General features: G+C 52.4%; 1 protein-coding gene across 1 annotated transcript; it reads right to left on the reverse strand.

Annotated features, from left to right (window-relative positions):
* Positions 1–6,077: 6,077 nt before the first annotated feature.
* On the reverse strand, positions 6,078–14,723 carry CHRNB2 (cholinergic receptor nicotinic beta 2 subunit). The gene is made up of 6 exons (XM_003795332.1): positions 14,407–14,723; positions 13,074–13,219; positions 12,847–12,891; positions 12,320–12,429; positions 10,279–11,251; positions 6,078–6,327 (listed from the first exon to the last, which is right to left on the reverse strand). The coding sequence occupies exons 1-6, from the start codon at positions 14,468–14,470 to the stop codon at positions 6,157–6,159; spliced, it is 1,509 nt and encodes a 502-aa protein (XP_003795380.1). The 5' UTR covers positions 14,471–14,723; the 3' UTR covers positions 6,078–6,156.
* Positions 14,724–15,840: the final 1,117 nt, after the last annotated feature.

Consider the following 15,840-nt stretch of genomic DNA (forward strand, 5'->3'; position numbering starts at 1 on the left):
TTTTGTACCCTCTGTACAACCAAAAATTGGCCAAAATAAGAAAACCCATGTTTTTAAAATGGACTAAGGATGTCTCTGTGGAGCACCAAAGTATCCCAAGGAACTGGTAAGAGAATGGTGTCTTCCAGGGCAGAAGGGGCCTCCTGTTTGCCCCCAGCCCTGAGTCTTCTGAGGGCGTACGCACCAGTCCTTGCATCCACATGGAGGGCAGAGTGATCTTGTGGTTCTAGCCATGGGAGGAAACACAGCCTTTCACATTTTCAGGCAGGAGGGTTATCACGTATGGGTTCCTGGAAGTGCTGTGCCCCTCTGGTCTATGTTGGGCATTAGATCTGCAGCAGAGAGCAGGCCAGCTGCCTCTTCTTTAATTGGACAACAGGGGGTGTCAGAAGGTCAGAACTCTCATCGCCCCAAGATTTTGCCTGGCAAGTGTGCTACAGGAGTGCGGCATCCCCCCTGTCCACATGCCTGCTGGAAACCAACCTTGTCAGGCCCTGCACCACCCCGTCCCCACACCCCTGAGTCACATGAGACAGAGGTGCAGCATTCCCACCACTGTTCTCTTCATGTTTTTGTCCAATCTTTGCTTAAGCAGGACCCCTTCCCCGCAATTTTGCTCTTTAATTATTTTTGTAGTTTGTCTGAACTGTAGCTGTTGTGCATTCTTAAATAATCACTTGTGCAAAACTGTCGATGCTTGAAGCTACTTCCTTTATGTTGAAGGGAATTTGTTGGTTTGAGGGGGTCTAGTGACTCCAAGAGCAGAGTGGGGAAGAGCCCAGGCACAGACTTGGGTGCCACAGTGGCTGCAGTCCAGTTTTCATTCTGCTGTTGCGTGTCCCTTCATAACATAACTAACAATAAACATTCCTCATAAATAATAAAAGAAAAAAAGAATCTGAATTGTTAGCTTTAAATCTTGGTTTCTTGGGGGAAATGAAAGTGGGGACAGAGGGACCTGTGGTCCTGGGATTCCTGGTTAACAGCACCAGCTGGAACAGATGAACAACCTGGGGATGATGTCAGCCCTCCCTTCTGGAGGAGAGCAGCCCCTCAGCACCTCTGCACAGGCCTCCAGACAGGGCTGGGGGCATCGGGCACCCCTTGGTTCCTTCCCAGCTCCATGCTTCCTCCTCATCAGAGCCCGCTACTAAGTATCTTGTCCTGAGGGAACTGATAAGATGTCAAGTAGAAGAACATCCCCAGTGTCACAATTACATACACAATTCCAGCTCTTCTTTGGAGGTATTTTTCTACCTCTCCCCAATCTACCTGCCCCCAGCCCTTTTGCCTGCAGGGATATTCATATTAGGAGTAAAGTTGCAGCCAGGAACAGGACAGGCTTGGCTGCAGTCTTAGGAGGCAGACCATTGCTCTTTACTTCATAAGTGGCGTCCAAAATATCTCTCCATCTTGCATTTAAAGAGAGTGCTCTTTCTACATTATGATTTACTCCTTAGTTTTTATTTTTTTTTGAGACAGTCTCACTGTCCCTCACCTTAGAATAGTAGTGGCATCATTACAGCTCACAGCAACCTCAAACTTCTGGGGTCAAGTGATCCTACTGCAGCTTCCCGAGTAGCTGGGACTACAGGCACCTACTGTAATGCCTGGCTAGCTTTTCTGCTTTTAGTAGAGATGGTCTGGGACGCCTGAGCTCAAGGGATCCTCCTGCATCCACCTCCTAGAGTGCTGGGATTATAGGTGTGAACCACTGTGCCAGAATTTCTACAAGATTCATCCTGGACCTTTTATCAATATCATACCAAAGAACAAAAAAAAACCTAACAGGCTGAGTGACAGTGAAACCTTCTGCCTCATACACTACATGGATGGAACAGGTGAGGTCAGGAGGGCCTGGCATGGTTGGGGCTGTTACAAAAGGACTGGAGCTCAACTGGTGTCTTTGCCAGTTTTTTGAACACCACTGCTGGGTGAGCTCAATGGTCTGATTTAAAGTCCATGAGGGTGACGTCTCTGCCACTGTGACGTGCCAGGAGCCTCTCGTGCCTCTGTCCTCTGTTGTCAGGCAGCCTCTGGTTCTGAGGAAAATGTGGGGCTAGGTCTTTCACAAAGTGGACAATTTACTTAAAGCCTAAGGCGAGTGCCCTGGCACTGTCTGCAGAGGGATGCGCCTGTCCCCACCACCGACCCTAAGTGGTTAGCTGGACAAGAGGGCCGTCCCTTGGGATCACAGGGAGTCTCTTCAGCTGGCATTTCATTTAGGGGGCCCACAATTTAATGCTGTTTCCAAGACTTAGGCCCATATCAAACCAGTGTTCTGGGAGCAGGTCTAGTCTCATGCAGACTACAGCTTTGACTTCCCAGAGCAAAGGGGCTGCGAGAGGAAACCTAGCTGTCCCTGCTTCCAGGAGACTCCACTGGGTCCCTGACACAGGATCCTCCTCCCAAGGGCCGATTTCCGGGCTGTTACTCTAGGCCAGCCATTCAGCCATTTTTTCCATCTGATGAGTAGGTGTATAAGGCAACAAACCACAATAATCCAATAGCAAATTGTCATGTTGTCACCTCTCTGGGCCTCTTTTTTCTTTTCATTCTTGTCTTTAACTTCTCATGAGTCTTAATTTCTCCAGCAGTCTCCCTTTTTCCTGTATTTACCAACCCTGGACATAATAGACACGACAACTTTGGAAACAACTGTTTTTACAAGAATCTTGAGTTCCTAATGGGTTTGGCTTGGGGAGGGCCAGACCCAGCAGATAGGAGAGGCAAGAGCATTGCAGGGGTGGCGAACACCCAGGCAGGGAGTGAGCTATCCTGACGATCCCTATTCTGCAGTCCCTAAGGAGCCACGTCACGGTGACAATGACCTCGGCACCCATCAGGATGAATTTTAAGAGGTGGCTGCTGTTCTCTGTCTAATCAGGGTTGGTGAGTAGGAGTCTGGCCAGCACCAGCTGTGAGGGGCGCTGTGACAGCTGGAACTAGCTCTGATCTTGCTTGGAGATGATTCAGAGAAGGCCTAGAAGCCCCTCCCCCCTTCCTCCCAAGAAGCTTTTCTCCCACCTGGCTCAAAGGCTACAGCAAGAGGATGTGGGACAGTGCAGGTTTCAGGCCCCACACTGCTCACCAGCTGTCACGTGGTTTCTCTGAGCCTCATTTCTGTTCTGTAAAATGGGGCCCTTCCCCATAGGGCTGCTGTGAGGAGTAAAGACAATGCCTGGGAAGGGCCTGGCACGAGCAGACCTCAGTGGATAGCCGCTAAGATTGGGATTTGGAGAGGACACAGAGGCCAAAGCCCCCAAAATATGTGAAGAGTAATCCTTATTCAAGACCATTAGGAGGTCTTGCCTTTCCTCTGTAGATTGCCTATGACAGGATATGCCATCTGGGGGCTTTCAGTGTCTCTTTTGCTTTGAAATTTTCAGGGACTTGGTACCATCTGTTTTAGTGTTACACACCTCACTGCCAGGGAGCTGCCTTCCTGCCAGTGTAATGCCTGCTGTCAGGAGCAGACAGCCTGTGTGTGCCGTCTTTTCAGGCAGAAACGGTCACCAGGCCACCTGAGGCCTAGCTGTGATGGAGACAACCCCCACTTGGTCCTGCACATCCCTTCCCAAGCCCACTTTGTTCCAGGCTGCAGTCCAGGGGCCCACCTCCCTCTGCAGCTCTGCAGCCTCATCCCATCCCTGCCCAGCCTGGGTACCCACTTCTCTCCAGAGACGGCCCACCAAGGGGTAGGAAGCCTCCCTGATATCACCAAGGTGAGAGGACACATGACTCCAGAGTGGCAGGAAGTGATTCTCCAAAGCTTTTCAGTGCCCTTGAGGGCCTAGCACTGCCTGGGACATGGTGACCTCCTTCCTCCACTGCTGTTCCTCCCTATGAGACAGTCCCACAGGCACAGCCCAGATAGCCCTTGACTGCTGCACCCTTGGCCGTCTCTGCCTGTCTACTCTGACAGATACAGAATAATAAGCTCTAAGGTCAGTGCATCCTATGAAGTCACACAGCTGTCACTGGGCCTGAGTTTCCTTAATGGGTCATGGGGCGGAGTTGAACAAGCTGCCATCCACAGCACTGCTTGGTGATGTCACTCAGACAACAGCCACTTGGGGGAACTGCTAAAAGCAAGCCAACCCTACAGCCCTAGGAGGGCCAGGAGGGCCCTGACCTCACGGCACCCCTGGAAGTGGGAGTTCCTTTCCTGCTGCTGTTGCAAGTTCCAGGATGCTTTCCCCAGGCCTGAGTTTGAGCAGGGTCCAGGCACAATATGGACAACTCTAAATTTCCTGTTCTAGATGAGGAGAGTCCCCATACTGCAGAGATACCCCTTACCACCAAGGAGAGATGTCTGTGAGCCCATTCTGCCAGTGGGGATGTGCAGCAAGGCACTGCTCAAGTCCCAGCAATGCTGGGAGCAGCCTGGATGCCAGAGGGGCTCCAAAGAGAAGCCCACTTGCCCATCAGACTCTTGAGCAGTCCTTGCAACGCTCCCCTCTAGTGGCTTCCCCAGATCCAGGCCCTGCAGAGGAGACTGGGTTTGCTCAGGGGACAGAAAGGGCAAGAGGCTCGTGTGATAGCTGGTGACATACCCTTCCCTCCAACTCTGCCTCCAGGTGTGACATCCCTGTGGCATCTATTCTGTGCCAGATACAGGTTATTGTTCACAGGCATCCTGCATCCTCACACAACCCTATGAAGAGGGCACTTCCATCCCCAGCAAGGCAAAGGGACTTGCCTGAGATGGCTCAGTGAGCAGGTAGCAGAGATGGGAGCAGGACCCCAACTCCAGGAGTCTGCCCAGCACTCTGTGCTGTCTGTGGCTACTTTCCCACTGGTCTGTGGAGAACGCAATGGTAGTGTGGGGCCAGGGCCCAGGAAACACCTGGCAGATGACCCCTTTGACCTGCCACATGCTGGCTCAACACCACAGGTGAGAGCCAATTACAGGGTGAGGAGGGCAGAGCAGGAGACCCATGAACAAGTCAGTTTCCTGGGCTGACAAGCCAGGTGGCCTTTAAGTCAGCTTCTAGGAGCAGTGTTAGGACACAGCCTCCAGAGACCTGCAGAACGAGAACTTGAAACTGCTTGCTGGTTGTCACTGTCCTTCCAAAGATCTGCCTCAGATCTGTGTGGTGGGAGCAAGAGCCAGATAGGAGCTGTGAGCAGAGGTGGTAGAGCAGCAGGGCCCTGGCAGGGTTCTAGCCATTTGCCCCTGCTCAGCCAGCCTCACAGCCGGCTCTGCTGTGGGCTGCAAGCTAACATCTTCAGTTACTTCCTTCAAGCATCCAGTCAGTTCAAAATGGGGAAGAAAAACGGGGGTCCCAACATCTTGGGGCAGGGAAGAAAGTCAGTGGCCCATGCAGGCTCATCCTCTCTGGGTCTCTTTCTTCATCTGGAACGCAGCTAATGCTGGACCCCATGACTTTGAAAGGCTTTCCAGGCTCCAAAAACCTGTGAACTTGTACTTCTCACACAGTTCAAGTATCTGGACCTCAGACTCCAAGCAAGCCATCCAGAGATGCAGAACCCACAGGCTCCCCTAGTGCCTGACCCTGCTTACCATGCCCTGAGCCTGAGCAAGGAAGGAAGGAGAGGGAGGCCTAGGGGTGCAGAGAGTTCTGCAGGCAGGAGGGGATCTGGGGCTCACCATGTGCCCCTTAGAAGCATGAGGCTGTGGGTCTGAGTTGGAAGCCCCCGAAGAGTCTGTCTGCAGGACCAGACGAAGTTTTCTGGGCAGCCCACCCAGCACAGGTGCTGTCTACTCAAGCAGGGGCAGATATCAGATCACTCCCAGGTGCCTCTCTTGCTCCCCTCCTCTGAGCTGCTATGATGTCCCTCCAGCCTTCTCCCACACCCACTTCTGAGATGATGCAGTAGTGCTTCTTCCCCTGCCTGGCTCTCCCTTCACTGTCCTCAGGCGAGAGGCTTGGATCCCTGCCCTCCACTCCTCAGCCTTCATCCCCCACTAGCGACACTGCTGCCAAGGCTGGTGCAAGCAGAGTACAGCATCCAAGACCTGTTGCAGCTGACCCAGTGCTGGCCGTGTGGATGGAGGTGTGGGAGGAGGGATCTGGATAAAGTGAAAGGAGGGACCTGCACCTCCTCATCACAGCACACTCATCCATCCTCTAGCCTACACTATTGTATGGCAGGGCAAAGGGATACAGGGGTATGGGTGTGAGGACAGTCTCACTTGGAGCTGGGAGCCAAGCGGTCCGGGTGCAGGGAGGTGCTGGTGCTGTAGTTCTGGAAGAGGGGCTGCAAGAACATGCCAATGGTGCCGAAGACACAGACAAAGACGAAGATCCAGAGGAACAGGCGGTCGATCACCATGGCGACGTACTTCCAGTCCTCACTGACCTGGATGGAGGAGACAGGAGGCCCATGGACTTTCAGCTGGCACAAGTAGTCCCCAGCATGTGTACATGCCCTGCTCCTCTCCCTCAGGGCCCCTAGGGCCACTTTTGAAAACACAACTCTGACTGTCTCAGCCATTAGGCCTCATTGTCTTCAGGGCCGTCGAGACTCCTAAGTTTAAAACCAAGACCCAACCATGACAAATATGAACCCACTACCTCCCTTCTCCCACCTATAGTCCCGATCTGCCAAACCCTAATGTGTCCTCTTAGGTGACTGTACCTTTGGGTTTTCTTTGTGTCTGGAAATTCTGACTCCCTTTTCTCTACCTGGTGAACTATATGTCCTTCAAAGCCCAAATCAAACATTCCTTTATGAGGGCTTTCTGGACCCCCACGTCAGAATGAACCACTGTCCCCTCTAAGTCCCCTCTGCACTATTTATGCATCTCCATCACAGTACTTCTACTGCACTGTACTGTTTCAACTTGAACATCTGTCCCTCTATTAAACTACAAACTCAGCCATCACTGGGGCCCTGTTGGATTTGTCTTTGTAATCCCAGCATTGGAAGCACAGAGTGCCCTTGGAGTGGATGAGTGAATGGCAGCCTCAGCAAGCCTTGTTTTGTCTATGATTGCACAGACCCCCATCCAGCAGCACTGCTTGCAGCACAGAGGTTGAGGACTAGGTTCCAGATGTTAACAAATCAGTCAAAAAGATAATACAGGCCAGGTTCAGTAGCCAAGCTTTTTTTTTGAGACAGAGTCTCATTATGTCACCCTGGGTAGAGTGCCATGGTGTCACAGCTCACAGCAATCTCAAACTCTTGGGCTTAAGTAATTCTCTTGCCTTAGCCTCCTAAGTAGCTGGGACTACAGGCATCACCATGATGCCTGGCTATATTTTGGTTGTAGTTGTCATTGTTGTTTATCAGGCCCAGGCTAGATTTGAACCTGCCAGCTCTGGTGTATGTGGCTGATGCCCCAGCTGCTGAGCTACAGGTGCTGAGCTATTAGCCATGCTTATAATCCCAGCACTTGGGGAGGCCAAAATGAGACATAGCTCACAAAAAAAAAAAAAAAAAAAAAAAAAATTTCTTGAGACAGAGCCTCAAGCTGTCACCCTGGGTAGAGTGCTATGGCATCACAGCTCACAGCAACCTCCAACTTGTGGGCTCAAACGAGTCTCCTGCCTCTGCCTCCCAAGTAGCTGGGACTACAGGCACCCACCACAACACCTGGCTATTTTTTGGTTGCAGCCATCATTGTTGTTTGGCGGGCCCAGGCTAGATTTGAACCTACCAGCTCAGGTGTATGTGGCTAGTGCCTTAGCTGCTTGAGCCACAGGCGCTGAGCCAGCTCACAAAAAATTTAAAAACTAGCCAGGTGTGGTGGCAGGCACCTGTAGTCCCAGCTATTCAGGAAGCAGAGGCCCGAGTATCACTTAAGCCCAAGAATTTGAGGTTGCTATGAGTTATGATGACACCACTACACTCTAGCCTGGATGACAGAACAAGACTTTGTTTAAAAACAAAAAAAATATGGGACTGAGAGCCAGAAGACAGAACTTGTATGAGGCCAGCCTGTCCTCAGAGCTGCTGCCCTCCAGCCCAAGTCTGGGCCTTTCTCCACATGTTTATCTGGAGCTTGGCCAGCTCACAGGGTGTAGAGGAGGTGACTGTGCACCTTTGTTTAATCAGCAGATGAATAATCCAGCACTCCATCACCACTGTGCCTACTGTATACCTGGCACTGTGCTCAGCACAAGGATGCAGTTTGGAGTCTACTGAAGGAGAAGAAAACAAAAACAAAAATTAAAACTACACAGTGTGGGAAATAAAGGGCTTGGGATGGAGAAAAGGAGGGAAATATGTCATTTAGAGTGTGGTCTGGGAAAGCCTCTTTGACATTCAAGCCAAGATCTGCTGAGCGAGTGGGAGCCAGCTGTGTGCACTGAAGAGAAACAAGTGGAACAAACCCACACCAGGGCCTGGTGCGGTGCAGCCAGCCCGTGCCCTTTACAGATGTTTGTGTCACGGAAAACAAAGCAAGGAACTGCTCCAGATTAAAGGGAACCAAAGAGACATGACAGCTAAACGCAATTGGAGATCCCGGACTGGGGCGGGTATGGACAGGGGGTGCTACAAAAGCCATTACTGAGACATTTGGAAAAATTTGAATGTGGCCTTTATATCAGATAAAGGAATTGATGCTAAATTTCCTGAATTGGATCACTGAACCTGTTTCCAGGAGAAACACACTAAAGTATGTGGGATAAAGGATAATAATGCCTACAATTTACTCTCAAATAGTAGAGCAAAAATTAGTAATAATTTTAATTTTTTTTTTTTTTGAGACAGAGCCTCAAGCTGTCCTCCTGGGTAGAGTGCCGTGGCATAGCTCACAGCAACCTCCAACTCCTGGGCTCAAGTGAGTCTCCTGCCTCCACCTCCCAAGTTGCTGGGACCACAGGCGCCCGCCACAACACCTGGCTATTTTTTTTTAAGTTGCAGCCATCATTGTTGTTTGGCAAGCCCGGGCTAGATTCAAACCCGCCACCTTAGGGTTTGAGCCGTAATAGTAATAATTTTAAAGAGAAAAACAAGGCATACCAGGCAGAGGGACCCAGATGTACAAAGGTCCTGAGGCAAGAAAGAGCTCATCCTGCTGAAGACAATCAAGCAGAAAAGCCAGTGACCCGAGCAAGGGAGACAGGGCACAAATTGAGGAGGGGACATTATTTGAACACCTGAGTACAGGAGCTAAATCAGGTAGAGTCTTAGGAGACTTCCCTGGCCCAGGCAGGAGATGATGGTAGCCTAGAACAATGGTGCTGGCGTGGAGATGGTGAGAAAGGATGCAGCTGAGGATTATTTTGGAGTGTGAGGTGCTTGTGAAGCATCCAAGTAGGTCATTGCATCCTCAGCATCCAGTTCAGTAAAGGACAATGAGTGAGTGGACTGCAGCAGGCAGGCTCCACACTTCCTCCATTGGGACTGTAATTATGACTCGCCCTGGCCCAAGCTTCAACTCCAACCCCATCTCCTGCCAGCCCAGAAGCACAAACTGCAGTGCTGCCTGCCTCATTCCCCAAACAGAATGGCAACGTCCCAGAGGAGTCCCAGAGGAAACCAGCCGGTGACCATGGCAACAGCTGAGCCTCAGACTGGAACCAGCTAGGTGCAATCCATAGGGTGGGGCCAGCTATTGCTCAAAGTGGGGGGGATGTCCACTCATCACACCTTCCCAACTCTGGCCTCAGTTTCAAGGAGTGGAAAGTTCTTAATGTGTTCTGACCAAAAAAAGGGAAAGAAGGAATGAAAAGGAAGGAGGGAAGGAAGGGAAGGGAACAGAGGAAGAAAAAAAGACAAAAGAGAAAAGCCCAAAAGCCCAGTGTGGGGAAAGCAGGAGACAGATAAAGGGACCCCCCAGCCTTCACTCGCCTCCTTCTCCATAAATCTTTGCCGTCCCCAGACACAGAGAGCAGAAAAGATGTTGGTTTGGGATTCTGTCCTCTCCGCTGCAAACAGGCAATGGGATCTCTTAGACCAGCCACCTCCACTTCACACACACACCCCTACTGTCCTCACTTTGCCCCCACCCATCCCTGTGAGGCACACAAGGAACTTGGGCACCTCTGTGGTGAGAGCTGTAGATTAACAACCGTGAAGTGGGAATATGGGCAGTGGGGAGGGACTCAGGGCTCACAGCCACCAAACCGCCTCAGTATCCGGAACCCTCTCCACATCCACCCTGGATCTTGGTCCTCAGCAGCTACAAGGTCATCCTATGTGACTCCAGTGCAGGCCGCAGTGCCTTGTGGAAGCCACCTGAGACCCTAAGCCAGCGCAGCCCCCTGCCCATGCCTGATGCACATTCCCCGCCCTGCGCTGCCAGTTAGCTCTGTCTGCCGCCCCACTGGTCGCACGCCCCACCCAGCCTGCCATACTCACGCTCTGATCCTCGTCCTCGCCCCGCACGTGGTCCGCAATGAAGCGCACACCATCCACTGCCTCCTTGAGGCCACAGCCACACAGGCCACCACAGTGTCCTGGGCCAGACGTCGACCCAGGCTCAGCTCCGAAGGCCCCAGCCAAGCCCTGGACCGTGGCACGGTTGACAAAGCATGTGCAGGAGTCGGCCCCGGGGGCCTCGCGGAAGAGCAGGGCACCCGCTCCCTCACGCTCGCGCTGGCGGCGCCGCAGGCGCAGACGCTGCCGGGCGCAGCGGGGACGTGGCTGCTGCATGAAGAGTAGCGCGGGCAGCTTCTCCAGGAAGAGGACCTTCACCCAGGGCGCCATGGTGTGAGTGGTGGGCGAGCGGTGGTGCACATTCAGTACGCACACGCTGGTGACTATGGAGAAGGTGACGAGCACCATGGTGAACATGAGGTACTTGCCAACAAGTGGCACGTCCAGTGAGGTGGGCGGCACAATCTTGGAGATGAGCAGCAGGAAGACAGTGAGCGCCAGCAGCACTGAGATGCACAGCGTCATCTTCTCACCGCAGTCCGATGGCAGGTAGAAGACCAGGATGGCCAGGGAGGTGATGAGCACGCAGGGGATGATGAGGTTGATGGTGTAGAAGAGTGGCTTGCGGCGGATGATGAAGTCATACGTGATGTCCACATAAGTGGAGTCGTCAGGGTTCTCATTGCGCCGGCCGGGCAGGGCCACGATGTCCCACTCACCGCTGGGGGTGAAGTCATCCAGGCTGGCCACCTCGCTTTTGAGTACCAGGTCAATCTCGGTGCGGTCATATGTCCATGAGCGGAACTTCATGGTGCAGTTCTGCTGGTCAAACGGGAAGTGCTTTACTTCGATCTTGCACGCGCTCTTGTAGATGGCCGGGGGCAGCCAGAAGATGCTGCCGTCATAGGAGACCACGGCATTGGAGTAGAAGGACACCTCATACATGCCATCAGCACTGCCAAAGGTGGGCACCGTCAGCCCTGACCTGAGCACTCATCCCCCCCCATCAACCCCCCTGAGGAGGAGGAAAAACACCAATCAACTCATCCCCACCCATCAACCCACCCTGAGGGGGAGGAAAACCAGAGGGAGATATGGGACTGGGGGAGGGATAAAGAGCCATCAGGAGGATGGAGAGTGAGGCAGGAACTAGGCAAGAAGGGATAGGGGTGGGTTCTTGGCCAAAAGTGTCCTGGTCAGGAGGCCTCTGTGGCCTCACAGGTAGAAGAGGGTGGACAGAAGAAGGAGGACATGCCTGCTACTTGTCACACACTGTGTAAGCTGGTTTGCTCCTCATGAGGGCAGAGAAGTTTGGGAAGCCAGGAGGCCAGAATGAGAAGTCCCAAGAAATGGAGGGGTACAGGAGTGGGGCAGGGTCCCATCAGTTGAGGGAGGTGGTTTTGTGCCTTAGCCGTGAGGAGGATTATTGCAGAAGATAGGATAGTCGTTGGAGGAGCCTTCTGGGAAAGTCTATTCTTAGTCAGACACGGAGGCAACTGGTCTGGTTTCTGTCCCTACTACAGCACCAGATACATACTGGGAGTCCTAGTTGTCTGAGTGGGAGCTGGTCATGATCCAAGTGACTATGGGTGTCCATACCATACCTTACTTCCCTAATCTGTCTGTCTGGGGAATGACTGCATGTTTGTCTTTTAAAAAGTCCCTTCCCTGGGCCAGCCCTGGTGGCTCACTCCTGTAATCCTAGAACTCTGAGAGGCTGAAGTGGTGGATTGCTTCAGCTCAGAAGTTTGAGACCAGCCTGAGCAAAAGCAAGACCTTGTGTCTACTAAAAATAGAAAAACTGAGGCAGGAGGATAGCATGAGCCCAAGAGTTGGAGGTTGCTGTGAGCTATGACACCACAGCACTCTGTCTAGGGCAATAGCTTGAGATGCTGTCTTAAAAAAAAAAAAGTGCCTTCCCTTACACAGCATAAGCTAATTTCTATTATTCTCTCCAAGACTCTTTTCCTTATGAGCATTCCCATGGTCTCTCTCAATGTTCCCGTTACTCCAGGCCACCTACTTGTTATACAGGACTACATCTGGGAGCCAGATGTGTTTGGAAGGGAGCCGAACTTTCTTCATATTGTCAAACTCCTCAGGCTTCCAAGCAAGGCGGTAATCCTCCCACTCCTGAGAAAAGGAGAGAGGGAGGCAATGCAAACCTCAAGAAGGAGGACAAGAAAGGACCCATGTGGCTTGAGGAAACTTTTAGAAAGCCAGCCTCCTCCCCACAGTGACTTATCTGTCCACCAGGTATGGCAAATTCAGTACTTTCTCATTTAATTTGTACAGATATGCCAAAGTACTAGAACCTGCCTTTTACAAATTAAAAAAATAAGTAAATAAAGAAGCTTGCAAAATCTAAAATGTTTAAAGTTACAGAGCTAGGGAGTGGCAGAACCAAGATTCAAACCCAAATATTTAGGACTCCCAAGTCTGTACCTTTCTGCCTCTCTTGAGAAGGCTGAGAAAGAAAAGGCATGTGCAAAATAAATAAATAAATAGAAGGAAAAAGAAAGCCAGGGATATAGAGAGAAGAGGACTTACCTGGGTCAGCCAGACGTTGGTGGTCATGATCTGCTCCCGCTCATGCTATGGGAAAGAAGAGAAGCTGCTAGGAAGGCACCCCAGCCTACGGGTCCATTGTCACCACCCAGGGTCCCTCTCACACTTTTCTGAGCCTTGGAAACACCAGAGGAGTAAACACAAACATTAACATGCTCTAGCTGGAATGACTTCAGTAGCTGGGCAGAGAGTGCGGGACCTTCACTCACCACACTGATGAGCTGGGCCAGTGAAACCATAAGCTGTACTGTCACCAGCTCAGAGCCATTGGTAGCTGGGCGGATGAGCTTATTGTAGCGGGAAGGATCCAGGAGATGCTCCACCAGCCGCTCCTCTGTATCTGTACCCCACACCACTGGGCAAGAGGAAGATAAGAAGTAAACAAGGAAGGCCCAACCAGCTCCCACCCTGCCCAGGCAAGTGACATAATCCAGGCTGAACCAGTAACTTTCTATGCAACCACCCTAAGGATCCTGCAAATGCTTAGGTACCCCATGGAGGACCCACTTTAAGACCCTGATAGAAAAGCCCCTCTCTGAGAAGAATCACCAATAATTCCACACAGTGACGCCTCCAGACTAAACTTAACTCTGCAAGGATTGTGGAGACCTGCTCTCCCTGCAAGGTCTCAGAGCATGGTTTAAGATTTCTGCTTCCCCAGCAAATACTTATGATTCAAAGGGTGTTTTGGAGGATGGTGAAAGGGAGTCATCTGTGTCACGCCGCACACCCCTTCTCCTCAATCAGCGCCCATTCATATGTGACTGAGGCCACAACACCAATCTCACTACCCCCAAAGGCACTGGGTTGGAGTAGAACAGCTGCCTGCCTACAGGGTGGGTCAGGACATATATTTAGCCCCAAGTTCTATACATACAGGAGCCCATGCCCATGTGATGGCACACGGGTATGGAAAGGTCACTCAGTTGCACATGCCCTTTGCATGTGCCCTTCCACACATTCCATGCCCTTCTACAACTTTGCACCAACACACTCCTCCCCACTCACTAGGCTCCTTCCTAGTCAGCCTGGCAGAGGTCTTCCCTGCAAGGTCTCCTGTCCTACCCACCCTACAAGAGAACTGAGAAATCAGTTCTCTCCCCTTCCTGCCTTGCCTCTGTGGATGGACCAGGATAAGGAACCCATTGTAAGGGATGGGAAATGGGGTGCTGAACCAGGTAGATTTCTTGAGATAATGTTTCACAAGACATCAAGTGGCATCTCAGTGTTTTCCGAGTTGGCCTTCCCGGCACTCCTGGGGAAATCCCCTTTCTTCTTCCTCTCTGGGCCCACACCCTCCCACCACCACTGGCAGGTTTCCACTTCTTTGTACTGCTTACTCCTTCAGGTATGTCACCGTCCCAGTTCAGTTTCCTAGGTGCTCCTTGCAATCCTGAGGGTCTCTCTCCTGACTCCCCACAGACTCCTCCACCTCTAGGGAATCCTTCCTTCCACCTTCCAGCCTAGCAGGAGTGAGTCAGAGCGTGGAGAATCTTGGGCCATTGGCCAGGGCGGGAGAACCTAGCCGGTGACCGCCCTTACCTGAGCATAGCCCGAGGAGGCCCAAGCTGAGGAGCAGCGCCATGGGGCCCGACCGCCGGGCCATGCCGCGGGCATAGCTCGCCGCCTGCACCTGCTCGAGCGCGCCGCGGGCGGGAGGGCCGCGGGCGGGCGCTGTCCACGGTGCTGAAACCGTGCCCGCCCGCTGCCGGCCTGGGCAGTGTCAGCCGCCGCAGCGGTGTCTGCAGCTCCAGGAGCTGTGAGGAGAGACCAGCTGTTCTCCAACCCCACTTTGAGCAGGCGGAGGCTTTTCCAGCTGCTCTTCCAGGGAATACAGTCGGACCGGTGAGGGGGAGGAGTCTCCGCCCCGGAGGCGGAAACACTGATTCCCAGGAGAAGCGGGGTGGGGCTGGGCGGGGGGGGGCGGGGGGTCCTTGGGCGGGGATTCTCTGGACAGCTGGCACGTTCGCGAGCAGCAGGAGGGCTGCCCCGCTGGGGATCGTAGAGGCGTCCTGGGGCCGTGAAGTTGGGGCAGGATCTGGAAGGGTCGTAGAAGGTGGGGGGTGAGGGGAGATCAGCAGGTCAGGACCTGCTCCCCCACAGGCCCAAAAGGAGGAGATGGGATGGGAGGCAGGAGGCGGGTTCCCGCCCTCCTTTTTTTTCTTACCAAACCAAATGTTCCTGGCTGAGGATGTAGACAGAAAAAAATGCATTTTAGGTTCTTAAAGAAGCAGACAAGAGAGTGTAGGTTTGCTATTTTAAGAAACCAAATAGCTCTGGAGTCTTGGGAACATAGTCTTCTCACTTGCGCCCTTTTCTATCCTCAGTCCCTAAAAGGCCAAGCGTCCTGCTATCCCATCCCACCAGGAGAGGGTAGGGTGTCTGAGCTGAAGAGGTCTGGAGTTTATCTCAAAAGAAAGTAACCTGGATGGTCTGGAATCATGGAAAGATGAGCAGCCCATATCAGTTGGGCTTTCTCATTCCCATTCTCTTCCACTCCAGTTGTTGGCTCCTATGTGATCAGGGAGAGCTCAGAGGATGCCTGCTCTAGAATGAAGCTCACAGAAAGGGCAAGATGAGATCCTTGGGCCAAGAGAGGCCCCTCTTTTTTCTTAAGTAGGCTTATTGTCTCTTTCTTTCCTTTCTTTCTTTTTTTTTTTTTTTGTGAGACAGTCTCACTTTGTTGCCCTGGGTAGAGTGCTGTGGTGTCACAGCCCACAGCAACCTCAGCTCCTGGGCTTAGGCAATTCTCTTGCCTCAGCCTCCTGAGGAGCTGGGAGTACAGGCACTTGCCACAATGCTCAGCTTTTTTGTTGTAGTTTGGGATGACTTTTTTTTTTTGCAGGTTTTGGCCAGGGCTGGGTTTGAACCTGCCACCTCTGGTATATGGGACCAGTGCCCTACCCCTTTGAGCCACAGGCGCCTCCCTTTTGTTGCAGTTTGGCCAGGGCCGGTTGGAACCTGCCACCCTCGGTA

Source organism: Otolemur garnettii, unplaced genomic scaffold (genome assembly GCF_000181295.1).
Source record: "Otolemur garnettii isolate 467f Iridium unplaced genomic scaffold, OtoGar3 scaffold00091, whole genome shotgun sequence".
NCBI classification, from domain to species: domain Eukaryota; kingdom Metazoa; phylum Chordata; class Mammalia; order Primates; family Galagidae; genus Otolemur; species Otolemur garnettii.

What these genes read in the sequence shown, in the direction of transcription:
- CHRNB2 (XM_003795332.1), bottom strand. Translation starts at nt 14,470, where the DNA reads ATGGCCCGGCGGTCGGGCCCCATGGCGCTGCTCCTCAGCTTGGGCCTC. An exon ending in CCAACGTCTGGCTGACCCAG is followed by an intron (nt 12,430 to 12,846) that starts GTAAGTCCTCTT and finishes TCCTTTTCTCAG; the next exon opens with GAGTGGGAGGATTACCGCCT. An exon ending in GCGAGGACGAGGATCAGAGC is followed by an intron (nt 6,328 to 10,278) that starts GTGAGTATGGCA and finishes TCCTCCATCCAG; the next exon opens with GTCAGTGAGGACTGGAAGTA.